The 26,289-nt window shown below is 43.0% G+C and overlaps 1 protein-coding gene across 1 annotated transcript in view; it reads left to right on the top strand.

The window, feature by feature from the left end:
• Ssh2 (slingshot protein phosphatase 2) overlaps window positions 1-17,881 on the top strand; it is a 123,954-nt gene extending 106,073 nt beyond the window's left edge. The window contains exons 12-13 of the mRNA XM_013016296.1: window positions 10,814-11,648; window positions 15,508-17,881. Of these exons, the coding sequence (XP_012871750.1) occupies window positions 10,814-11,648; window positions 15,508-17,598 (2,926 nt within the window). The 3' untranslated portion in view covers window positions 17,599-17,881. The remainder of the gene's footprint in view (window positions 1-10,813; window positions 11,649-15,507) is intronic.
• Window positions 17,882-26,289: the final 8,408 nt, after the last annotated feature.

Here is a 26,289-nt window from a genome sequence, read left to right as displayed (position 1 = left end):
TTCAGCTCAAGGCAAGCACTCTACCACTTGAGCTACAGCGCCACTTCCGGTTTTCTGGTGGTTTTATTGGAGATAGGAGTCTCACGGTCTCTCCTGCCCTGGCTGCTTTGAACCGCGATCCTCAGATCTCAGCCTCCTGAGTAGCTAGGATTACAGGCGTGAGCCACCAACGCCTGGCTCTGAGTTTCTTTTTTCTCAATGATGGAACTCTAATTACTTGACCCACAGCTCCACTTCTGGTTACTTGGAGATAGGAATCTCACAAACTTTCCTGCCTGGGCTGGCTTTTTTTTGTTGTTGTTGGTCATGGGACCTGAACTCTGGGCCTGGGCGCTGTCCCTCAGCTCTTCAGCTCAAGGCTAGCACTCTACCACTTGAGCCATAGCACCACTTCCCGCTTTTTTCTTTTTTTTGCTTATGTAGTGCTGAGGAATGGAACCCAGGGCCTCATGCATGCAAGGCAAGTGCTCTACCACTGAGCCACCTTCCCAGCCCTGGGCTGGCTTTTAACCGAATCCTCATATCTCAGCCTCCTGAGTAGCTTGGATTACAAGCATGAGCCACCAGCACCCAGCTCAACAAAGTGCACATTTTAATAAACATTTCTCAATATATTATAATCCTGTAAACAATTGCCTTATCGAAATGAATAATGTTACTCCTAAGGTAATGCCAAGCTAAGCTTAACATTAATGCTTAGCAAAGAAATTCCTATTTTTACTTTGGTATTTTTTCACTGAGCCCTCTTCAGTAATTTTGATCATGTGACAAATGTCTATAACCTATTTGAGTTATTTGTAAACCTGTTTTTCCCCAGAAATAGCTCTTTCTTGTATTTTTTTTATCCTGTAATCAAATTACACACACACACACATATATGCATGCTTTGCAAAAGTATAGGAAATTGCAAAGAGAAAAATAGTTTATGAACTCAGTGCCTACAGATATTATCTTACCTATTTCTCCATGTTTTACTTTATGACATATTTTTCCACAAAAAACACTTCAGCCTGGCTCTCTGGCCCAATATTAGGTCTTGAATATCTTCCCATATCAATAAGAGACAGATATTGTTAATAATAATAAGTAATTTTACTACCTCACTACCCCTTTGAAGGTGAAAACCAATTTCAGCTGCTCTTGGGAAGAAGCATTCGATATAAAATAACTTGAGAATACATTTCTCAAGGTGCCACATGCTGAATTTCTTTGGCTTACTAGATTTTTGCTTTCTTTTTTCCATGTGGTAGTGCTATGAAGAAGGCGCAGCTGTCAAGCAATTGGAACTGATGCTAGGGTTTGACTTTGTGAGTCTCATGACTTGGTTTTGACTGTCAAATCTGGGCTATTTCTCCATAACCCCCAAAGTATTGTGAAAATGTGGCCACAACCTAGCATGGTGGTTTCCACTAAAAACCCCTCCCATTCAGCATTTGGCATGATTTCATCTGAGCTGCTCTGTTAGGAGCCTGGGAAAATAGTCAAGCCTCCTTTTCAAAAGAACTTATATCTTTGGAGCCAGATTTTGATGATATTTTTATATCTTATCAGAAGGTAGGACACAGAAGTTCCTTTGGACACAAGAAAGAGACATGTAAGAGTTTGAAGGGACATAAATATTTCCCAGACACACACGACAGAGGATGTTAGGCAGTGTCCTCACGTGACCCACTGAGAGGAAGGATACTATGTGTCCTGCCAAATTCAGTATTTATCCTGGAATTCCAGACTACTGCAAGCTGTTGGGTTGCTGTTGGGTTTTGTTTTATTGTTTTTAAAGCATATGTGGTTTTTCTTAAGACATTAAATAAATTTCAGAAATACCTTAGATGAGGTTAGGCAGGGCAACACAAACCAGAAAATTACTCTCTTCCTCTGTCCTTTCCCTTTTTTTTTTTTTGTTTGTTTTGTTCAACCTTAACCTCCTAGGCTTGATTCATAAGGAAACACAAGTTCTAGGAGAGAAAACTGCAGAATTTGAGTCAGTAGCTTTAGTTCCCATTCCTAGTTCACCCCCTTGCTGCAACCTTGGGAATTATTTCACATTTCTCATCCTCACCTGACCTGCCTCTCCGGGTTGTGAATAAATGTGTATAAATGTCACTATGTATTATTAAGGGTTGATTTTCATCAGCTCCTTTCTCTATGCCATTTATTTCCTCTTTGATCCCAACAACTACCTCACACCACAAACAGACTAACTCTGTAGAATATAGAGTGAGAAGTGTTCCTAAAATTTCTTATATTGTGATGTTGTGCCTAGCTCTTAAGTACTGGAATTCAGTGTAAGGATATAACTTAGGCTACTTTTAGCTGCAAGTAATAGAATACCTCCATCTTTCAGTATCTCAACATGAAATAGCAGTCTCAGCCAGGTGCTGGTGGCTCACATCTATAATCCTAGCTAGTCAGGAGGTGAGATCTGAGGATCTTAGTTCAAAGCCAGCCCAGGCAGGAAAGTCTGTGAGACTCTTATCTCCAATTAACCACCAGAAAACTGGAAGTGGTGCTGTGGCTCAAGGGGTAGAGCGCTAATCTTAAGCTTAAGAGCTCAGGGACAGCGCCCAGACCTAGAGTTCAGGCCCCATGACTGACCCAAAAAAAAAGTCTCAGGTTAGGATTACTTGAAGAATTTTTTTTGGTTTTTTACTTGAAGAGTTTTATGTGGCAAAATCAAAGGACTTGTATCGGCAGGTGTTGGGTAATAGCCCGCAGGCCCAATGAAGAAGGGAGAATTTACTTTAACCTGAAGGAGACTCTTGCAAGTGAAAAGTACTTTTAGAGACTAGCAGACATTCAATCAAAGACATTCATCATAAACTACAGATCCTTATTCACAGGTACAAGTGGATATAAGCATAAGACCCTATTCAAAAAATAAGCAAAGCAGCTGGGCACCAGTGGCTCATGCCTGTAATCCTAGCTACTCAAGTGGCTGAGATCTGAGAGTCTTGGTTTGAAGCCAGCCCAGGCAAGAAAAGTTCATGAGACTCTTATCGCAAATTAACCACCAATAATCTGGAAGTGGATCTGTGGCCCAAGTGGTAGAGAGCAAAAGAGCTCAGGGATAGCACGCAGACCCTGAATTCAAGCCCCAGGATTTGCCCCAAAAAATAAATAAAATGTACTAGTGGTAGAATGCCTACCTAGCAAGCACAAGATCTGAATTCAAACTTGAGTACCACAAAACAAAAAGGGAATAGGGGAGGAAAGAGGAAGAACAAAGGAACAAGAATCCCCAGACTCCTGGCTTTGCAATTTATGCAACCAGGAAAGAAGTGACCTTAGAAAAATCCCAGTTGTGTTTGTAAATAAATTTCATATTCTTGTCCAGAGGTTTGGATCTTAAATTTCATATTATCTCCTGGGACACATGTAGTAGTTTTCTCAAAGAGGCACACAAGCTCTGATTCTAGCACTCTCAAACTCCATAGTAATCAAGATTGCACTGGAGGGGGAAGCTCTCTGTATGAAGACATTAACTGAGTGCTTCAACCTGTTAAAGGAAGAAAATTTTACATAGTAACACCAGATTCCTATAGTAATTTATGAATCGATTATAGTCTTATTCAAAATGTGAATAAGACTTTGTCAAGTAGACAAACTCTCTTAAATAAAGGACTTTTTGCATCTTTCAAAATATCATTAATAGCTTAGAGAAGGCTGAATTCATATTCTCCTTTAAACTTAAAAAGGAAGAAGATACTAATAAAAAACTAATCTACAGCCAGGCGCTGGTGGCTCACGCCTGTAATCCTAGCTACTTAGGAGGCTGAGATCTGAGGATCGTGGTTCAAAGCCAGCCCAGGCAGGAGAGACCATGAGACTCCTATCTCCAATAAACCACCAGAAAACTGTAAGTGGCGCTGTAGCTCAAGTGGTAGAGTGCTCACCTAGAGCTGAAGAGCTGAGGTACAGCACCCAGGCCCAGAGTTCAAGCCCCATGACCGACCAAAAAAAAAAAAAACTAATCTACTCATATCTGATTTTATTTTTTTCTAGTGTTTGTTTTGTGTGTGCCTATGTTCATGTAAGAGAGAGAGAAGGTGTTTGTGTTGCTGGGATTTAAACCTAGGGACTCATCTTTGCTAACTGGGCAAGTGCTCTACCAGGAAGAGCACTTTGAGCTATGCCTAAAGCCCATTTTTTTGTTGATGTTTGTTTTTCTTTCTGAGTCAGGATCTCTCTACTATCTTTGCCTGGGCTATCCTTGAATTAGATGTCCTCTGCCTCCACCTCCTAAGTAATTTGTTTTTGTTTTTATAGTTTAGGGGTGGGAGCAAGACCTGAGGAGGTGGGTGAGTGTGTGTTGAAACTCTCCATTGAACTGCTAGCAGCCCTGTTTGTTATTCTGCACTCTGATTATGCAGGTATCTGGCAGGTTTATGTTCTATCAGACAGGTTCAGATTTCAGGTATGCCATGTGTCTGTGGTATTCAGTTCCAGTGTATAGGGGACAAGGAAGAAAAACTGAGTAGTAGCCAGAGAAAATTTGTGTCACATGTCCCTGGAAATGCCATTGTTGATTTTTGAAGGCCCCTGTCATATAGACAGATTGTCTCTTATCCTGACTTTCTAGTGGAGATCCTGAGATGTAATTATTAGCTCAGTATCAGTACACAGTGGTTAGCCAGCAGCCTAGAATCTGAAGGTGAAAGAACATGGATTCCTGATCAGGTGATGAGCCAAGCCCAATTGAAATTTAAAGGGAGTTTCTTAAAAGCATTTCAGCATCTAGAACCATGCACAGCATAGTGAAAATGTTCCATCAGTGCTTTTCTCTTCCTTTCTACAGACTACCTAATACCATAAAATTTAACCACAGTTGTTTTGTTGGTTTGTTTTTTTGTCAGTTGTAGGGCTTGAACTCTGGGCCTGAGTGCTGTCCCTGAGCTGTTCAGCTCAAGGTGAGTGCTGTGCCACTTGAGCCACAATGCCACTTCCGGTTTTCTGGTGGTTAATTGGAGATAAGAGTCTCACAGAGGACTGGGAAGGTGGCTCAGTGGTAGTGTGTTTGCCTTGCGTGCATGAAGCCCTGGGTTGGATTCCACACTACCATATAAACTTAAAAAGCTAGAAGTGGTGCTGTGACTCAGGTGGCTAGCCTCAAACAAAAGAAGCTCAGGGACAGTGTCCAGGAGCTGAGTTCAAGTCCCAGGACTGGAAAAAAAATCATAACTGGAGGTTTGGTTCAAATGGGTAGAGCACTGTCTGTGAATAGGAAAATGCTAAGCTGTAAGCAGGAAGTCTTAAGTTTAAGCCTCATTACTGCATCATTACTGTAGCTAGGCCTCTGTTTTTAACAGTATTTTCTTCTGTGTAACTTCCTCATTTGATGAGCAATACAACAGACAAGAGAACACCGGACATAGTAGCTCACTTAATTTAATCTCAGTGAAGCAGAGACAGGAGGTTCCTGCTAGGGCAAAGTTACTGAAAATTTGTCTGAAAAACAAACTAAGGGCTGGGAATGTAGTTTAGTGGTAGAGTGCTTACCTAGCATTCATGAAGTCCTGGGTTTGATTCCTCAGTACCACATAAACAAAAAAAGCCAGAAATGGCACTGTGGCTCAAGTGGTAGAACACTACTAGCCTTGAGCACAGAGGGGCACAGGGACAGAGCCCAGGCCCTGAGTTCAAGCCCTAGTCCCAGCAAAAACAAAGCTAAAAGCAAAAGAACTAAAGGGTGCTGGGTGCCAGTGGTTCACACCCATAATCCTAGCTACTCAGGAGGTTCAGATCTGAAGATCACAGTTCAAAGCCAGCCTGAGCAGAAACATCTGTGAGACTTTTACCTCCAATAAACTACCCAGAAAACTAGAAGTGGCACTATGGCTCAAGTGGTGCTATCCTTGAGCTGAAGAGCTGAGGGACAGCACCCAGACCCAGAGTTCAAGCCCCATGACCAACCAAAAAACAAAAACAAAAAACTAAAGGGTGTGACTCAAGTGGTAGAATACCCACCTATCAAACTTGAAATCCTGAGATCAAGCCTCACTACCACAAAACTAAAAATAACTGGAGGCACAAGAATGGCAATATGCATCTTATCATTTAAGTTTCCTTCTTGTTTATAAGTTTTAAAAAAGCCAAATTCTTATGTGTAGTAGCCTAGTCATCTCATGTGTGTCTGTGTGTTTACATGAATCCAAAATCAGGTCAGAAGCCACTCAGAGGAGAAAAGGATCTAAGACTTAGTTGCATCATCTAGGCTACAGACCAACTCTGAAGTTCTTTTTTGGCAAATTGTTTATTTGTTGCCTGCCTGGAACAGGAGAGTGAGTCAGCTGGATTTAAAAGTTAATAGTTGAAAATAATAGATATGATCTAATGTCTTACATCTACCCCAACCAGGGCAGGGTGTTAGAATACCCTGGTTCTAAACAAAGGTTCATTGGAAAACAGTCTAATGTTACCAAATAAAACTGATGATGGATAAAAACTCTATGAACTACATTTTCCGCTCCTATAAAAGCTGTTGCTATGACTAACTAAAATGTATACCAGGCACAAAAATGTCTATGACATTGTTTGTGATAGGCAAAGCTATTAATAAACAACATAGATAAATGAATTGCAACATATTCATTACATTCTATGAAGTATATTTACAATAATGAATCTTTTTTGTCAGTTGTGTGCTTGAACCCTTGGCCTGGGTAGTGTCCCTGAGTCTTAAGCTCAAGGCAAGCACTCTACCACTTGAGCCACAGTGCCACTTCCAGTTTTCTGGTGGTTAATTGAAGATGAGTCTCACAGACTTTCCTGTGGGGCCTGGCTTTGAACTGCGATCCTCAGATCTCAGCCTCCTGAGTAGCTAGATTACAGGTGTGAGCCACCTGTGTCCAGCTATAATCATGAATCTTTAAAACAATGTTAGTGTAGAAAAAATATATAGTACGATTTCACTTATATAAAGTTCAAACCATGTAAAACTAAACAATATATTGTTAAGAACAAAATATGTAGTGACACTTCGAAGAAAGAATGATAAACCCAAAATTCTAGAAGGAAGTTATCCTCAGAGAAGTAGTAGTGCTTTATTTTTATTTTTTTGGGGGGTCCAGTGGTGAGCCTGAACTCTAGGCCTAGGTGCTGTCCCTCAGCTCTTCAAGGCTAGCGCTCTACCACTTGAGCCATAGCACCACTTTTGGCTTTTTTTTTTTTTTTTGAGGAATTGAACCCAAGTCTTCATGCATTGTGCAAGGCAAGTGCTCTACCACTGAGCCACCTTCCCAGCCCGAAGTAGTAGTGCTTTAGCAGCAATAGAAATGACTGGACTCTATGGGAGAGCTGCCTACTACTCTCCTTGCAGGTCTATTTGCAAAAATGGAAAAGATAGTAGCCTCAGACCATCTTTAGGCTGGAACTTCTCCTTCATTATTCTTAGTGGGTTCCAGTTTGATTCCAGAGCCCCACCCAGTGGGGCTTTCTGGTGATTATCTCCCCCTTCCCACATATCCCACCAAGAGAAGGAAATCCCTCCTGAGCAGCATATTAGTGAGGTGAGCTACTTCTGAAACATACAGTGTTTATGCTCATTAGCAAAATTTCAGTCTCTCATTCCCTCTTAACTAATGAATGATTTGAAGACATTTTTTGAAAAGCTATACTTTGTAGGACTCTTGGGATCATGGGAACTTATCATTTGCCTGTTGATTGATAAAATCAGGCTGCTCTTTATATTATTAGAAGGAGAATAGTTGCCTTCTCAGTTGTCTAGCCCAGTCACAGTAGCAAGAAGAGCTAGTGCAGTTCTCAGCAACCTCACTGAAAAGTGACAAAGAAGTTAGGGAACAGGGTCATATGTAGGTATGTATGGACATAAAAGAAGAATCTTAAAAAGGAAGCACACTGGCTTTGGTTTTTCATAATTTAGGCCCAGGCAGTCTCTCTTCCCAGCCACCTACTTGCTTGATGTGTGATAGGTTGTCTCCTCCTAGGGGTGACTGCAGTCCTTGCAGCTTGGAAAAGGTGAAAACCCTAGCTAATTGATTACAGCTTGTCTTCATAAACAGTCTGCTCCCTACTTAAGAAAGCACCCCTCTAGACAAGAATCTGAGAGGGCCCCCATGCTAGCAGCAGACAGATGGGGAACTGAGAACAGGTGCAGAATTAAGAAGAAATGGGGTCACATTAGTACAGGGTATGACTCAGCAGTGCCGGGTGTGGCCCTGAGCCTGAGGAAAATTGTTTTAGGCCCAGCAATTAGGTAACTGTTCATTGGCTTGGAAGTCATGAGACCGCACCCCACCCAAACACCTTAGTGACCTTGTCTCTGGTCACTAATAACACAGCCAGCTTTCTCTTTAGGGCCCATGTTTTGGGAATTGTGCTTCCTGTGAGTATGTGTTTGAAATGAGCCACAGACTCATTCCCACCTCAGATTTTCTCTTCATAAAGTAACCAAAAGATGGAGATGCAGTAGTTTTGAGGGATGGAAGAGAAGGCCTCCTTTTGTCTACCAGTACTTGGAAAACAGGTGGGTAAAAGGAGACCTAACATCCTTATGAAAAATGGCCTGTATTTTATGCCCATTTTTCTTTTTTTGGGGGGGGGAGTCCAGTCGTGGGGCCTGAACTCTGGGCCTGGGTGCTGTCCCTCAGCTCTTCAGCTCAAGGCTAGCACTCTACCACTTGAGCCACAGCACCACTTCTGGCTTTTTTCTTTTTGCTTATGTGGTGCTGAGGAATCGAACCCAGGACCTCAGACATGCAAGGCAAGTGCTCTACCACTGAGCCACCTTCCCAGCCTATACCCATCTTTTCATTCTGTAGAAACCATTGTCCAAATTTACTTGCCCTACCTTTGTTTTCTTTTTTTTTCCTACCTTTGTTTTCTAATTCAAGAGTGATCACCATCCTCCTCACACCTCCACAATAGCCACAAATCATACTAAAGTTCTTCATTCCCAATTACAAGCAGTTGGTAATAAGCTCCAATAGAGTATTTCCCTTGTATGATTGGTATATTGTTTTGATTTGAGATATTTTTCTCATTCTAATTATTAAACATGCTCTTTCTTTTAATTAAAAATTAATCTTGCTAGGTGCTGGTGACTTGTGCCTACAATTGTAGCTATTCAGGAGGCTGAGAAAGTCCATGAGATTCTTACCTCAAATTCAACACCAAAAAGCCACAAGTGGAGCTGTTGCTCAAGTGGTAGAGCTTTACTTAGCCTTGCACACAAACATTTAGGTACAGTGCCCAGTGCCCAGTATATTCCACAAACATGGAATATACTAAGTAATAACCTTCCCCAGCAAGATTTCTGTCTTCCTTGAAAGATCAGCAATTTGGAAACTGACCATTCCAAATATGTTCAATATACTTTTTCATTAATAGTACACATTGGACATCATTCCACTAAAAAACATGACTAAATAACCTCATAGTAGTTTTTAAAGACTAGAATTTAGTTAAATTATTTTTCAGTATCTAATTTTTCAGTATCATAACATGATAAATATTCTGGTATTTACATAGTTGCATAGTTACAGTATTTCTCCAAGAAAAACCTGCTTGTTAAAGGGTTAGATTTGGAGAGCTATTGTCAGATTTGACAATTAAAAAGTCTACATTTCGCAGGGTACCAGTGGCTCACACCTATAATCCTAGCTATTCAGGAGGCTGAGATCTGAGGATCAAGGTTCAAAGCCAGCCTGGGCAGGAAAGTCTGTGAGACTCTTATCTCCAATAAACCACCCAGAAAACCAGAAGTAGCGCTGTGGCTCAAGTGGTAGGGTGAAAGCCTTGAGTTGAAGAGCTGAGGGACAGCACCCAGGCCCAGAGTTCAAGCCCTACGACCAACCAAAAAAAAGTCTAAAGCTGGGAAGATGGTAGAATGCTTGCCTTGCATACATGAGGCCCTGGGTTTGATTCCTCAGCACCACTATTAATGAAAAAAAGGCAGACATGGTGCTGTGACTCAAGGTAGAGTACTAGCCTTGAGCTGAAGAGCTGAAGGATAATGCCCAGCCAGGCTAGAGTTCAGGCCCCATGACTTAGCAAAAAAAAAGTCTGCATTTTACTCTCCTACCCACAGTATATGAGACAGCTAGCTTACTTGGTCACTTGGCCATATTATTATCAACAGTGGCTGTTACCAACAGTTTTAGCTTCTGTCAGTCTGATAGGTTAAAAAAAATCCAGGCTCACTGGGCTCACACTTATAATCCTAGCTACTTAGAAGGCTGAGATCTGAGGATCATAGTTCAAAGCCACCCAGGGCAGGAAAGCCCAGGAGACCCTTATCTCCAATTAACCACCCAAAACCTGAAAGTGGAGCTGTGGCTCAAAGTAGAAGAGTGCTAGCCTTGAACAAAAAGCTCAGGGACAGCACCCAGGTCCTGAGTTCAAGCCCCACAACTGACAAAAAAAATCCAGGCTAATGAATTTATTGTTACTATTGTCTCACTTTGCTTTTGTTTTTTTAATATTAAAAGCATCTTTTGAAATGTTTATTGCATTGCCCCTTTGAGCAGTACCAAAGCATTTTTCAGGTTAAGATTTAAGTTTGTCACTGGCCACAAATGGCTCATGCCTGTAATTCTAGCTACTTAAGAGTCTAGATCACACTTTAAAGCCAGTCTGGGAATCATATGAAACTCTTGTCTCCAATTAAACAGCAAAAAAACAACTTGGGTGTGGCTGAAGTGGTAGAGTACCAGCTGTGAATAAAAAAGCCACCAGTGAACAAGGCCCTGAGTTCAAACACCAGTATTAGCACAAAAGAGGGTGGGGGGATTTTCCTAGGAAGTTAACTGTTTATAACAAAGTAGAATAAGATGTTTCCTGTGTATATCCTCCATAGCAAACAGCGGCATAACAAGCTCTGGAGATCCCATTCAGATAGCGACCTCTCAGACCACCATGAACCCATCTGCAAACCTGGGCTGGAACTCAACAAGAAGGAGATCACCACCTCAGCAGACCAGATTGCAGAGGTGAAAACCTTGGAGAATCACCCATCCATACCTCCTGTCTTTGTGGAACATGTGGTCCCACAAGATGCAAATCAGAAAGGTCTGTGTACCAAAGAAAGAATGATCTGCTTGGAGTTCACTTCTAGGGAATTTCATGCTGGACAGATTGAAGATGAATTAAACTTAAATGACATCAATGGATGCTCATCAGGATGTTGTCTCAGTGAATCAAAATTCCCTCTTGACAACTGCCATGCATCCAAAGCCTTAATCCAACCTGGACAGGCCCCAGAAATGGTCAACAAGTTCCCAGACTTAACAGTGGAAGATTTGGAGACAGATGCACTGAAAGCAGACATGAACGTCCACTTACTGCCGATGGAAGAGTTGACGTCTCGACTTAAAGACCTCCCCATGTCCCCTGATCCTGAGTCACCTAGCCCCCAAACCAGTTGCCAGGCTGAAATCTCAGATTTCAGTACAGATCGCATTGATTTTTTTAGTGCCCTGGAGAAGTTTGTAGAACTCTCTCAAGAAACCCGGTCTCGATCTTTTTCTCACTCAAGGATGGAGGAGCTTAGTGGAGGCAGGAGTGAAGGCTGTCGGCTGTCAATGGTAGAAGTAGTCCCTTCTGAAGTGACTGCTGATGACCAGAAAAGCAGCTCTTTGAGTAATACTCCGCATGTGTCTGAAGAATCTTCAGTGGATGAGGAACAGTCAAAGGTAAAAACCAAAGACAAACTATTATATAGTGTTCTGTTGACTTCCTTTTTTTCATCTGTAGTGCTTGAGTTCAGACTAATGCCTCACACATGCTCAGTAAGCATTATACCACTAAGCTATACTCCAGTCTTGACTTTATCTTTGACATCAATGAAGATTTAGGGAGGCAGTCTTCAGTCTGGCTGAGATATTTCTTGAAAACTTAGGTTTTAAATATTTTCAAATACTTTTTATTTAAAATATTTCTATCTTTGAATATTTTTTAAATTATGCACATATATGTATATACACACACTCATACACATACACACATATATATGTGTGTGTGTGTGTGTATATATATATATATATATGGGCTAACAAGATCACCTCTGTAGACCACAGCAGTTCAGATCAAATCTCACCAGGATTCAGAGGCTGAGTTGAGACCTCTGTCTCCCTGAGAATGTTGGATTTGTTTGGGAAACTCTTTTTGAGTCAGAAAATCCACATTTCTAAATAATTGTTGGAGTAGCAACTTATTCTCATATGAGTTCTTGCTACTAATTATGTTTTTGAATTCTTCATCTCCAGCCCTGTGGCACTCAAGAATAAAGGGTTAGTTTAAGGAAATGAATTTAAAAGCAGACAGATTTCCTAAGATTCCTGGGGACTAGGAATGTGGATTAGTGGTAGACTACTTGCCTAGAATGCATGAAGCCCTGGGTTCAATTCCTCAATACCACATAAACAGAAAAAGCTGGAAGTGGTGCTGTGGCTCAATAGAGTGCTAGTGTTGCCGGGCGCTGGTGGCTCATGCCTGTAATCCTAGCTACTCAGGAGGCTGAGATCTGAGGATAGCGGTTCAAAGCCAGCCCGGACAGGAGAGACCGTGAGACTCCTATCTCCAATAAACCACCAGAAAACCGGAAGTGGTGCTGTAGCTCAAGTGGTAGAGCGCTCCCCTTGAGCTGAAGAGCTGAGGGACAGCGCCCAGGCCCAGAGTTCAAGCCCCACAACCGACAAAAAAAAAAAATAGAGTGCTAGTGTTGTGCAAAAGAAGCTCAGGGATAATGCCCAGGCCCTGAGTTCAAGCCCCAGGACTGACTCCAAAAAAAGGAAAGGAAAGGAAGGGAGGGAGGAAGGAAGGAAAAGAAAGAAAGAAAAACAATCCTAAGATTCCTAAGTGCCACCTCAAACCAGGGAAAAAATAGTATATATCATTAAAAAAAAAAAAAGTTTTTCTGAGCTGGGCACTGGTGACTCACACCTCTAATCCAAGCTGCTCAGGAGGTTGAGATCTGAGGGTTGTAGTTCTAAGCCAGCCCAGGCAGGAAACTCAATCAGACATTTGTCTCCAGTTAGCCACCAAAAAGCTGGAAATGAAACTGGCGCAAATAGTAGAATACTAGCCTTGAACAAAAAAGCTAGAGAGTGCTCAGGCCTTGAGTTCAAGCCCAGATAAACACACACACACAAAAAAAAAACGTTTTTCAGTTTTGTTTTGGTGGGTTATGGGCCTGAACTCTGGGCCTGGGCGCTGTCCCTCAACTCTTCAGCTCAAGGCTAGTGCTCTACCACTTGAGCCACAGCGCCACTTCCTGCTTTTTCTGTTTATGTGGTGCTGAGGAATAGAACCTAGGGCCTCATGCATGCAAGGCAAGCACTCTACCCCTGAGGTACCTTCCCAGCCTCTGTTTTTCTGTTTTTTGAGACAGTCTTGCTATGTAACTCAACCTGGCCTCAAATTTATAATCCTCCTGTCTCAGACTCCCAATTGCTAGGATTACAGGTATATGCTACCATGTGGTTCCTGAACTTTTTTGCTCAAAGCTAATGCTCTACCATTTAAGCCACAGCTCCACTTCAAGCTTGTTACTCTTGTTATTAAGTAGAGGAGTCTCACAGACTTTCCTGCTCCAGCTGGGTTTGAACCAAAGTCCTCAGATCTCAGCCTTCTGAGTAGCCATAATTAGAGGTATGAGCTACCAGCTTAAGTAACCAGCACAAGGCAACTCTTCTGACTGCTTCTTCTGACTCCTTCCTTCCCCAAAAGCTAATACTGTTTTGTTTCTGCTGGGAAGTCAGAATGCTTGAGCTCTTCTTTTGTATTAAACAGTGCAGTAGGAATTACAGAAATAGCCTTCCTTCAGTATCCTTGGTCATATGAGTACTCTCTCCAAGATCCCTGCATACATCAGGCCTGCTGTGGCTTCTCTCCAGTCTTGGCAAGTCCACCTCTACCTGATGTTCTGACAAATTTCCCCCTAGAGTCAAAACTGACCTTGTTAGTTTGTATTACAATTCAAACCAGATTGATTCCTAGGAAAATACTTAAAAGTTTTATTTTAAAATGTTAACAAAATGGATAATCATACTAATAAGACCTGATTTTGCATTGGCTAATTTTCTTTGGATCTTGTTCTTTGTTGTTATAGTTGTTGCCAGTCCTTGGGCACAAACTCAGGTTCCAGCACTGTCCCTGAGCTTTTTTTCTTTTTTTTGCTGGTCCTGGGTCTTGAACTCAGGGCCTGGGATCTGTCCATGATCCTCTCTGTGCTCAATACTAGTGCTCTCCACTTAAGCCACAGCATCGCTTCTGGCTTTTTCTGTTTATGTGGTACTAAGGAATCAAACCCAGGGCTTTATGTGTGCTAGGCAAGCACTCTACCACTAAGCCACATTCCTAGCCCATCCCTGAGCTGTTTTGCTCAAGGCTAGCCCTCTACCACTTGAGCCATAGCTCTGCTACCAGCTTTGTTGTGTGTGTGTGTGTGTGTGTGTTGGGGGAGGGAGGGACTGTTAATTGAAGGTAAGAGTCTCACAGTCTTTACTGCCCAAGCTGGCTTTGAATTGTGATCCTCAGATCTCAGCTTCCTGAGTAGCTAGGATCACAGGCATGAGCCACTTAGTACTCAGCTGACATTATCATCCATCAGTTTTGAACTGGAAGGAAAAGCACCACCACTACTGGCACACACAGAAAAAAAAAGTGCTTTTGCCAGGAATTGGTGGCACTCCTAACTACTGAAGACGCTGAGGTCTCAGGATCACAATTCAAAGCCAGCCCGGTAGGACTCTTATCTCTGATTAACCAGCAGAAAGCCAGTATGATTCAAGTGGTACAGCACCAGCCCTACACAAAAAAGCCAAGTGAGGAGAGCAAGCTCCAATACTAGCTCAAGAGTTTTGAACTGGTTAAGTTGTTAAAGAGTGATTATTTCTAAGTGTGCTGAAGCATGTGGGTGAATAAATTTCCCATGTGAAATTTAGGGATTATGTGGTCAGACAGTGTTTTCTTCTGCTCTTTTATGTTCTGAGAAGCTGCTACTTGGAGAAGCAATGGAAGGATATGGATGAAAAAAGCTAGAGAGAAGAGAGCAGTGGGTCTCCAAATCAGAGATCAGACAACAGCCACATCCATCTTGCCCTGTTTCATGTTAGGCATACCCGAGCTGGCCACTAAGCTTTGGGCCTTCACCCTGAGCAGGTTAGGATTGAACTGGAAGTTGATCAGTCAGAAGAGAAAGGTCTCATTACCTCAGCATGACCTGAGTCCTGAAAGCTGAGAACTAGGAAAATATGGATTCTAAGTGACTCCAAAGCCATGTGCTGTTTATTTTAGAGCAAGGTACTAGATTAGAATTCTGTCTAAATGAACAGACCAGAAAATTTAGTAAGCAGTTTTATGACTTACGGTGAATTTTTTTATTCTCTGTCCTTTTCCTTATTGCCTGACAAAATAGGGGGCAGTATGATCCTGGACCTTGACTGTGTTCTCATAGCTAAATAGATTGTCTTGGATCAGAGAATGAAGAAGCAGAACACTTTCAGATAAGCTACAATTTTCCATGCTCATCTTGCTACTTTCTCTTCTCAGGCAATCTCAGAACTGGTCAGCCCAGATATCTTCATGCAATCTCACTCAGAAAATGCAATTTCAGTCAAAGAAATTGTCACCGAAATTGAGTCTATCAGTCAAGGAGTTGGACAGATTCCACTGAAAGGAGGAGACATCCTGTCCAACCCATGCCATACACCAAAGAAGAACACCATCCATGAGCTGCCCCTTGAGAGAGCCCAGAGCCCTGAAAACAAGCCTGGACATGTGGAGCAGGATGAGAGTTACTACACAGCCCAGCCTGGACTAGACAAAGACTCAGGGAAGTACAACCCAGAAGGCTGCCTAACCATACACTCAGCCATGGCAGACTTGGAAGAAGAGAACCTAGCTGAAGGGGAACATGAACTCTGGGGCCCAGGGATGCATCCTGGTGCCAAATGGTGCCCTGGATCTGTGAGGAGAGCCACCCTAGAGTTTGAAGAGCGCTTACGACAGGAGCAGGAGCACCATGGTACTAGCCCTGTGTGTACCTCATTGTCTACTCGCAAGAATTCTAAAAATGATTCTTCTATGGCAGACCTAGCACCGAAAGGGAAAAATGATGAAGTCATCTCAGAATACTCATTTGCCCCTAAGGAACGAGAGATGAGCAAGGGCAAAGGGAAATGCGGTGGGTCTGAAGCTAGCTTACTATCCCATTGTGAACACAATGCCATTGTTCCAGCTCCCCAGCTTCCCGAGTATCACCCCTTCCCTTCTCCTCAAGAGTTCCCAGGGTCAGATACTAGAACAAAACAGGATGGAGTCCTGAAGGAGCATAGGACTGTGATTTCTCACCAAGCATCTGAAACACAAGCCATCCCTATGCCCCTTCCAAAAAGGATAGAAATCATTGAGTATACCCACACAGTTACATCAGTTGATCATACAGGACTAGGGGGTGAAACAGCCTCCAGAGAAGAAGAGGAGGAGCAAGGACTAAGGAAAGTGAAGGTAGAGAAGTCAATCACTATGCTCTGTGCCCTGGATGAAAATCTGAACAGAACTTTAGACCCCAACCAGGTTTCTCTGCACTCCCAATTGCTACCTCTGCCTCATTCTTCCTCTCCTGAGTATGACAGGCCCACTGACTTGACCTTCATGCTGAGAAGCCCTGAAGACCCGGGCAGTAGCCCATCTACAACCTTAGAGACAATAGCACCTTTTGTCAGTCATACAACCCACATACCACCTGCCAGCATGGATTACCTGCATCCCCAGACCATGGTTCACCTGGAAGGCTGCACAGAACAAAGCAGCACCACAGACAGTGAGCCCTCTGCAGAGCAGCTTAACTGGCAAGAAAGCCAAAGGAGCCCTGCCTCCAGTGGCAATGAAATGCTACACAGGGGCTCCCAGTCAAGTAGTGAAGATCTAAGTTTAATTAGCAAATTCAGTGACAATGTTGGGGAGTTACAGAAAAAACTGGATTCATCACTTATAGCCTGTCACCTCCCACATAGCTCTAGTGAAAATGTAAAGGGTCTCAGCCACATCCCTGGTGTGGTGAAGGAGCGTGCTAAAGAAATTGAATCTAGAGTGGTTTTCCAGACAGGGCTAACCAAACCATCCCAAATGAGGCGCTCAGCCTCCCTCGCCAAGTTAGGTTACCTGGACCTTTGTAAAGACTGTTTACCAGAGAGAGAGCCCCTCTCCTCTGAATCCACTCATCTCAAACTGCTTCAGCCCTTCATCAGAACAGACTCAGGCATGCATGCCATAGAGGCCCAGGAGCCCCCAGAAAACGCAGGTGCCCCTCAGAACCCAGAGCCTACCAAGTATTTTGTAGAGCAACTCAGAACATCAGAGTGTATTGCACAGAGCAAGCCAGTGGAGAGGCCCCTTGTGCAGTATGCCAAAGAATTTGGTTACAGTCAGCAGTGTTTGCTCCCCAGGGCAGGGCCAGAATTGACTAATTCTGAAGGAGGCCTTCCTTTGCTCCAGACCCAGGAACTGCAGTGCGCAGGCTCAGCTCCAGGGCTGGCCGTGGCACCCCGTCAGCAACATGGCAGAACTCACCCCCTTAGGAGACTGAAAAGGGCAAATGATAAAAAACGGACAACCAACCCCTTCTATAACACCATGTGATTCTGAGCCTATACATGTGATTTTCTAAGAAAAATGTTTGTAAAAGGGGCAGGTGTAATATGTAAGGAACATGCACTTTATTGGTTAATTTTATAATATTTCTGTCATTTTACTGTTCCTGGCACATGCAGGGTTTGGGTTTTTCTGTGTGTGTGTGTGTGTGTGTGTGTGTGTGTGTGTGTGTGTGCACGTGTGTACAGAGAGAGAGAGAGACAGATTGACTTAGATGGCAAGACCGTTATCACTCTTCATTTTTAAAAAATTCAAACCTCAAAAAAAAAAACATTTTTCAAAGAACACCTTTATCAAAGGCAAATTGCTGTTTTTCAATCAACTGCCACCTGCTCTTCATTTTGCCCTCTGAGAAAAAGCATGCTTGATTTTAATTTTATTGAGGGAAGAAAGCAGATGGGAAGGGTGGCACTGAAGCTGAGAAATGGAAATGTTCCCCAAGCCTGAGGCATTGAATGGGCTGAAGGGTAGCTGGGAAGTCGGTGTTCTCAGCCTTCATCTCCAGGCCTCGTTCTGGGACTTCTTAAGATGGGAAGGGTTCCACTTTGTTTTTTTTAGACAGGGTCTTACTGTGTAGCTCAGGCTAGCCTCCACCCCCCAAGTACTGGTATTACAGGCATGCTCCACCAGCCCTGGCTCTACTTTGCTTGCTTCTGGTGTTCTAGAGTGTTCTAGATAATGTGGCTGCTTTTATAAATTTATCAAGCATATACTTTTTCCCCTAAGAAAAAAATTAATTAAAAGGAACCCCAATTGAAACCTGACAGATTGGCTGCTACCCAATACTTCCTGAGTTGCAGGATGCACACAGGTGGTCATCTATCCGACTTTGCTGACATGTGACTTGCAGCAGCCTCCAACTAAAACACAGGGGGACTGGTTTGGAAAACAGCAATCAAAAGTTCAAGTGTTCTTGTTACAAAGGCTAACTATGTAGGGTTTTAACCCTTCCATTACTTGAATAATTCTGTAGGTCTTCTGAGTTTATGGCCACATTTTTCCCAATTTATTTTCCTCCCCCTTGCTGTTTGCCCATCCTGCCCATTTTTTTAATTTCATGGGTTATATTTGAATTGTTACATTATATATCATAACCTCCATTGAATGCAAAGTTTTCTACATTCTCACTGTTAACACTTGACGTAATTTTTTTTGATATGGTTTTTTTTCTTTTCCTGGAAAGTTTGTCATTTCACTAAAGTTTATACACAGTATTTATGTATATAATGTCACTTTCTTAATGTTTTGTTGTTGATATTGTGGGCCCTTTTTTTTTTTTGTAAGAAGGACTTGCACCTGGAAAACACACAGAAACACCAGAAATAAAACTGATAGTTGTTGGTAGGAATCTGCACAGCATATGATGGCAGTTTTAATTGTTTAAAGAGACTTCTAACCTCCAGCTCCATTCCCATTAGATCACAGCATAGCTGAAGACTGATTTGTGTTTGAGATGTCATTTGCCAGTAGCTGAAGCACAGCCAGGGAGTTGCGTACGTGCATTTTTGTGTGCACATGCGCGCTCCCTAGGGTAGAAGCTCCTAATGAAGACTGAGAGGCCACTGAGGAGTCCTCAGCCAAGAGTAAACACCCATAATGAGTCCATTTAGGATACCTTTGCTTTGCTGCTGTTGTGAAGATCCTTAACACAGGAGCGCCTGCCATAAGCAAGCCACTTTGAGCTGCTTACAGAAAACAAATTTAGCCTGGAATGAAACTCCCAACATAGCTCATCAAAACTGAAGAGGTTGCAAATTTGCTTCCTGTCTTCTTTGGTTGATGTCCACATTGTTGAGGATTGGCTGAGTACAAATGTGAGACTTAGCGTTTTGATTCATCATAGCAATGAGAGAAAAAGATGGATGTACAGACTGTCAACGTGATGTCAGAGGCCAGGGTTTGGAGTGCAAATAGAAAATACAGAAAAAAAGTGGACCCAGGCCACCTTTTAAAGCAAGTGTTTCAGAGCAAATGGATCCATTTACCATATAGAATCTACAAGGGTCTGATATCACTTCCAGGAGGCAGGTTGGACAGGAACCCCTGCTAAAAAGTGTATGGTCGTGTAGTCATGTGTACCTGTGCCAGCCTTTCTGTAGTTTCCTTAAATATCGGTGCGTTGTGGTTACTGGATATTCATGTGCTGTTAAGGTTTTTGTTAGGTGATTTATACCAGTTCAAGTAGATTTGTGAGACAGAGTGATCAATTCCAGGGCTCATCCATCTAAAGCATGCTGTCTTGTGGAGGAACTCCCACTACCAGTTTGTTGGAAAGAGGACAAGAAAGTATGGCAAGGATGGGCAGGAAAGGATTTGAATGGTGGTTGAGTGGCATCAGTGTCCCACACATTAACCAACTGCAAGCAGTATCAACAACAGGACACTATTCCCTCTTCTCACCTTCCAGTGTTTAGTGCTCATACAATAGAGACTGAGAGGAAACCCCCTAATGCTGTGAGGAAAAAATTTAAAACCCAAGCTACTCTTTTAAAGAATGGAAGAAAGTCTTGCTCTGCCTGCCTTTTTTATTATTCCATTTTTTTACCATTTAACTTACCTGCCTAAATAAACATCTTTACAGAGTTTATGATCCAGCCATGCCAAGGGGTCTTGCCAGCCTCTAAACACCCACATTTGGGTGTTCATGAGTGATGTACATAGCTGAGTAAATGTTGAGGATAAGTGCATATAATGAACTGCATAAAGGACTTTGCAGTCTCTCCAAAGTTTTTTTTTTATAATTTCAGGTGGTCTGTTTCTCTCTTCTGTTCATGAAAAGGCCATCAGGTTTGGCAAATTAACAGTGCTGAGCAGGAAAACTTTGACCTCTTGTCTAGTGTTTGTCCTCTTGCTCAGGACTTCTTTTTCTTTCTTTTTTTTAAATCACTATAGTATCTCAGTAACTTGGGGGGAATGTTTGTGTGTGCATGCTTGCACAACTGGACACGTGCATACAAAAGTTGTGACATTTCAGTGCACAGGGTAAAAGCCCCAGAGCACATGGATTAGAGCTGTACTTGGATGGTTACCTGATCAGTAAGAGAGAAACCCCATTGCATCTTAATTTTCAGAAACACTTAGCAGTAGTATGTGCTATAGTAGACACCTAGTACTGTAGTAAGGTAGTGATCATCTCTCCCCCTTTTAGTTGCCATTCAAATTCTATCTAAACATGTTTTGGGATCATTCCTAGCATCTCAGCCTTAGCAAGCTCTTTAATGTTTTCCTCGTTCTGTACCTTTGTCCCAAATGGTATTTCCTCATTTGGGAAACTAACAAGAACTCCAGGGACAGCCTGAGGATGACAGCCTGGGCTCTGAGGTCCCCTCCTGTTCATGGGCCCCAAATTTTGGGTAAACCTGAAATTTTTCAGTTGTGAAGTGATCTAGTTGAGTAAAGATGTTTTGTGGAAGTAACTGTTGGGTTTTGGGGTTTTTATTTTCCTAAGCATTATGCAAAGAGTCAATTTTAAGGGCATTTTCAAATAAAGCCATTTTTGGCTTTTTCAGACAATTTATTGATACTTTGTTTACATTGTGAGTATTAAAATATGCATCATCTCATTGGCCACTCAGTCCTCCAGGCACTCAGGCCCTGGCTGTCCTGTGAGTCCTCACTCAGAGCAATGCCATAATGTCAGCCCTTGTGGATACGTGGGTAAAGCCTGGAGCTGACTACCATCTGTATCCTGTATCTCTTCCAACAGTCATAACTTCCTAAGTGGTGGTGTATCTTAATAGTGATGGTCAAAATGGTGAATGGGTAGTATGTTTTGTTTAATTTTCCTTTTTTGATGGTAGATAAGATGAAATTTAGTTTTCAGCATCATCCAACTTCATTGTGGACTTTTTCCCTTCTGAACTACAAGATCAAAGCATGTATTAGACATAAGTGTATTTGTGGCCTCAACTCATCCAACATACCTGTATTAGGAAAAGGCCTGCTTCCAAAGATGGAAGCTGCACACTCCTTCCTCCCAGTGATTGAGGTCCCTTGACGCCATGCTGAGCTGTTGCAAGGTGCTTCTGTAATTTTTTTTCAGCCTGGAAGTGGAGGATAGCTGGGCCTAGCTTCAGCTATGAAAAAAGAACCAGCCTCATCTTCTCAATGCCCCAGAGATCTAGGAAAAGATTTCTAAACTGGAATCATCCTTATCAGCTTGAAGATTCTCCCAAGAGGTATAGGACTGGTACTGCCATCGTGTCCTCAAGAGATGCTGGTGGCCGCGTCCTGTGTATGCATGCAGAGTTGTACCCAGTGCTTAACTCAAGCTGACGACCCAAACTGAAAACTGGGGAACTGACCCTGAAATGCCTCCTAATCAATAAGCCCACCTGGAATTGTTTGGGTTTTATGCTTTGTTGGCTTTTGATTTGCTTGGCATAGCTAAAGGTGCCTTTTCTTTTTTCTTTTATTTTTTAACTTTATTTTGTAGGACTTGTTCTAAACATGAAAAACAAGTCCAGAAGACTCTCCCACTGACTGTTACCTTTGCCCCCCAGGCTACCCAAACTTTTATGCTCACATTTTATTAACTAAAGCAGGTGCTCCCTGGAATCTCTGGGGCCTTTTCGAGGCATTTGAAGCAGAATATAGAGTGGTCTCATCTCCTTCCTTAATCTTCCTGGTGGTTGGGATGTTCCACTTGTATCATAGAGTTTTTTTATTACTGATGTGCTCCGCTGTTTTTAAATGTGAACTTGTGCGCAAATGTGCAGATTCAATGTTCTTGTTACAGATTGAATAAATTTTTATTTTGAAGACGAAATGTGTGTTTCTTTAAAAACAACAAAGGGGGAGGGGTACTGGAAAAGGTGGAAGGGTTAGAAGAGGAGAGCAATGATAACAGATCCCAACCAAGCACACCCTGAAGAACTCTATAGGAAAGATAGAACCTTCTATCTTCACAAAGTAAAACAACAACAACAACAAAAAAAAAAAAACTGGAGAGGAGATAGAATCACTAAAAATTATTCCAGGGGCTGGGAAGGTGGCTCAGTGGTAGAGTGCTTGCTTGCCTTGCATGCATGAGGCCCTGGGTTTGATTCCTCAGCACCACATAAGCAGAAAAAGCCAGAAGTGGTGCTGTGGTTCAAGTGGTAGAGGGCTAGCCTTAAACTGAAGAGCTGAGGGACAGCGTTCAAGCCCCAGTGGGGTTCGGGAACTTGTGTGGTCAAAGAGGCATTTGCCAAAGTTGCCACCTGAATGTTAAGAGAATAAATTAGCAAAAAGACCAAAATTCCTCTACCATCTGTGGTGCAAAGTGACTGATCTGGAACAGCTGCAGTGACCTAGCAGAGACTGAAATTGGTGGGTGAGTGACCTCTCTGGACATTAGTGAAATAGAATTAGCAAGCTTTCAGTGCAGGGCACCTCAGCTCACTGAAAGGGTGCATGAATTTCCAAAGAAGTAAAAGCTTCCATTCTCTCCCACCAGTAAAAGAGAATCTATGATGTGGTACCGGAGGGACAAATAGCCAAAGAACAGTTCTGACAAATGAACTGGAGCCTGAGTCCCCACTTCGACTTTTCCAACCCAGGGTCCACCCACTTTTCCATTGTGAGATGTTTAATGATGCTATTCATATATAAGAGCACTACTACCTAGAGACAATCATTTCCTCAACTGTCAAATCTGCTCATGCTTCAAAAAGAAAAATACTTTTTCTTTTTTTTTTGGTTGGTCATGGGGCTTGAACTCTGGGCCTGGGCGCTGTCCTTCAGCATTTCAGCTCAAGGCTAACTAACACTCTACCATTTAAGCCATAGCACCACTTCTGGTTTTCTGAGTGGTTTCTTGGAGATAAGAGTCTCTCGGACTTTTCCTGCCCGGGCTGGCTTTGAACCGTGATCCTCAGATCTCAGCCTCCTGAGTAGGATTACAGGCAAGAACTACCAGCGCCCGGCTCTGAATCAGTGGGATGAGCTATTTGTTTTAAGTCCCTAAAGGGAGTACATGGTGAAGGTATGGTCATTTCATAAAATATTCTAAGAGTTCTGGAGTCCCTAACAAAGTTTAGTCTTGGCTTTCTAGCTAAAGCAAGCGGACCAAATTATTACTAAGTTACCAGGTCTCCTCTACCAGAAAATGGCTTCATGAATTGAAATTGGGTTGCATGCAGTTCAGAGCCCAGCTAAAAGTTTTAAGGCACCAAACACAAGTGGCTTCTTCACCTGATAGGTTCTTCATCCTTAACTCCACCCAAGCTCTGGCAGGCCTGGTGGCTAGACCTTCAAGTCCCTAGCCCTCTTCCCAGATGATGGAACTAAAGGCTAGATGAACTAGAATTCCAATTTCCTGATCCCACACTTCATTTTTTTTTTTTTTTTGCTATTCCTGGGGCTTGAACTTTGGGCCTGGGTGGTATGCTCAAGGCTTGTGCTCAACCACTTGAACCACAGCTCCATTTTTTTTCTTTTGTCGGTCATGGGGCTTGAACGCTGGGCCTGGGCGCTGTCCCTCAGCTCTTCAGCTCAAGGCTAGCGCTCTACCACTTGAGCCCCAACACCACTTCCAGCTTTTTCTGCTTATCTGGTGCTGAGGAATCGAACCCAGGGCTTCATGCATGCAAGGCAAACACTCTACCACTGAGCAACCTTCCCAGCCCTCACAGCTCCATTTCTAAATTTTGTATGTGTGTGTGGGGGTGAGTGGGTGGGTGGGTGTTGGAGATAAGAGTCTTTGTGGACTCTCCTGGCTTTTATCAACAATTCTCAGATCTCAGCCTCCTAAGTATCTTAAGATTTACAGGTGCAAGCTACCGGCACCCAGCTTCATCTTATTTTTTTCTATCAGTGCCACTACTAGGACTTGAACTCAGGACCTTGTACTCTTGTTTAGCTTTTTTAGCTCAAGACTGGAGATTAAAAGTCTTGAGAATTTGTCTGAAGTGGCTTTGATCCTCAAATCTCAGCCTTCTCAGTGACTAGGATTACAGTGGCACCAGTGGCTCCAGTCCCACATCTTTATAGTTGAGGGAAGGGGAGGGAGTACCATTTCAGTGTATAAGACAAAAGGTTAAATCTCTCTTTTGCCAACCAGTGAGGAAATTAGAAACAACTTGACCTTGTCTTCATTTTACATCCCAGAAAACTGCAAAAATAGTTGACTAAGTCAGGAATGGAACCTGTTTTCTAATTAATGCAAGCAATCCTTTGTGTGACACAGCACAACTTGAGATGAAGTGGCATTTTATCACATTTGTGAAACAGCATCACTGTCTTTCAAGAAGTAGTAGAAGCCAGATCCTGGAGCAAAAATCTCAGCCTCACTGACCACCAGTTAAGGGATGGGTAAACTACTTCATTTTATCTCAGTTTCCTCATCTGTAAAAAGAGGTAGCTATTCATCTCTGGAATTTATTATCAGAATGTGATTAATATGTGTGAAGCCCCTGGAGTAGTGCCTTACTTGTGGTAAGTGTGAATTATTATAAAAGGTAAGTGAATCACTGGAGTTTTTCCCCCCTGGAACCTTTTTTGTGGTTTTTGTTTTTGTTTTTGTCAGTTGTGGGGCTTGAACTCTGGGCCCTGTCCCTCAGCTCTTCAGCTCAAGGCTAGAGCTCTACCTCTTGAGCCACAGCACCACTTCAGGTTTTCCGGTGGTTTATTGGAGATAAGGGTCTCATGGACTTTCTTGCCTGGGCTGACTTTGAACTGCGATCCTCAGACCTCAGCCTCTTGAGTAGCTAGGATTACAGGCGTGAGCCACCAGTGCCCAGCCCCCCTGGAATGTTTTAAGGTTTAAAAAAATAAAAACACCCCATCATGGAGACCCCTATGCCATATCTGGAGCACCATCTAGCAATTTCTGCTTCTGTTTTCCCTGGACTCTTCCTGAGAAGCAAAGGAGCCTGACATATGGGACCTCAATGGTTCCTACTATCTTCCTTCCACCTTTTCCTCAGGGATAGTCTGTGCCCTCCAGAAGGTTGTGTCCTGTTCCAGGTTTGCCCTGGAAACTGGGAAGTAGTGATTGTCCCTACTTTATCCTCCAGGACCTTGCCATAAGAAGAGAAGAAATCAGTGTTCAGCAACTAACTACTGACTGTTCTTCACTGTATTTTGATCAGGTTACTTTTTTTAAATCCCCTTGACCTTGAACAATATTCAGGATCTGTTGGTCTTTGGGACCTCTCCCTTGGACAAACAGGTACCATCTTAATCAAGGCCCAGAAGATACTAGGAGTTGGGCTAAGCATCTAGCTGCTCTAACCCCTAAAATGTGGCTAAAGACTTTATGCCAGTCTCTTCTCTTCCCTCTGAACCTGGTGCTGGGGAAGGGGGGGGGGGAGAGAAAGGGAAGGGAGGGGAAAAGGAAGGTCATGCTGGTGGGTTCACTTTCCTCCCCTCCCAGGAGTCTCAGCTACTTTCTGCCCTCCTTGGTGAGTCCTCTCATAGGGTGGAACGCCCGTCACAGTACTGGCGTTTAGGTTCTCAAATGATCGCTTTTGCTATTAATAATAACTGGCATTCACGGCCCCTTGTGGGCCACCCAAAGCCCTCATCCAATGGCTGAGATGTTCCCTCAGAGCATCTTCGGGGGCCTCCTCCCAGAGGTGCCTGGCCGTGCAGCCCTGCAACCCAGACGAGCTAAATTGGGAGCGCGATTGCGGCAGGAATGCGGCGCGAAGGCACCTGATCCCGCGCGGCCGCCGGCTCTAGGGGCACGCGCCCCCC

The sequence above is a fragment of the Dipodomys ordii genome, unplaced genomic scaffold, assembly GCF_000151885.1.
Source record: "Dipodomys ordii isolate 6190 unplaced genomic scaffold, Dord_2.0 Scaffold31, whole genome shotgun sequence".
Classification (NCBI taxonomy): domain Eukaryota; kingdom Metazoa; phylum Chordata; class Mammalia; order Rodentia; family Heteromyidae; genus Dipodomys; species Dipodomys ordii.
The sequence above is the reverse complement of the archived record's forward strand: the minus strand, read 5'-3'. Positions and strand labels throughout refer to the sequence as shown.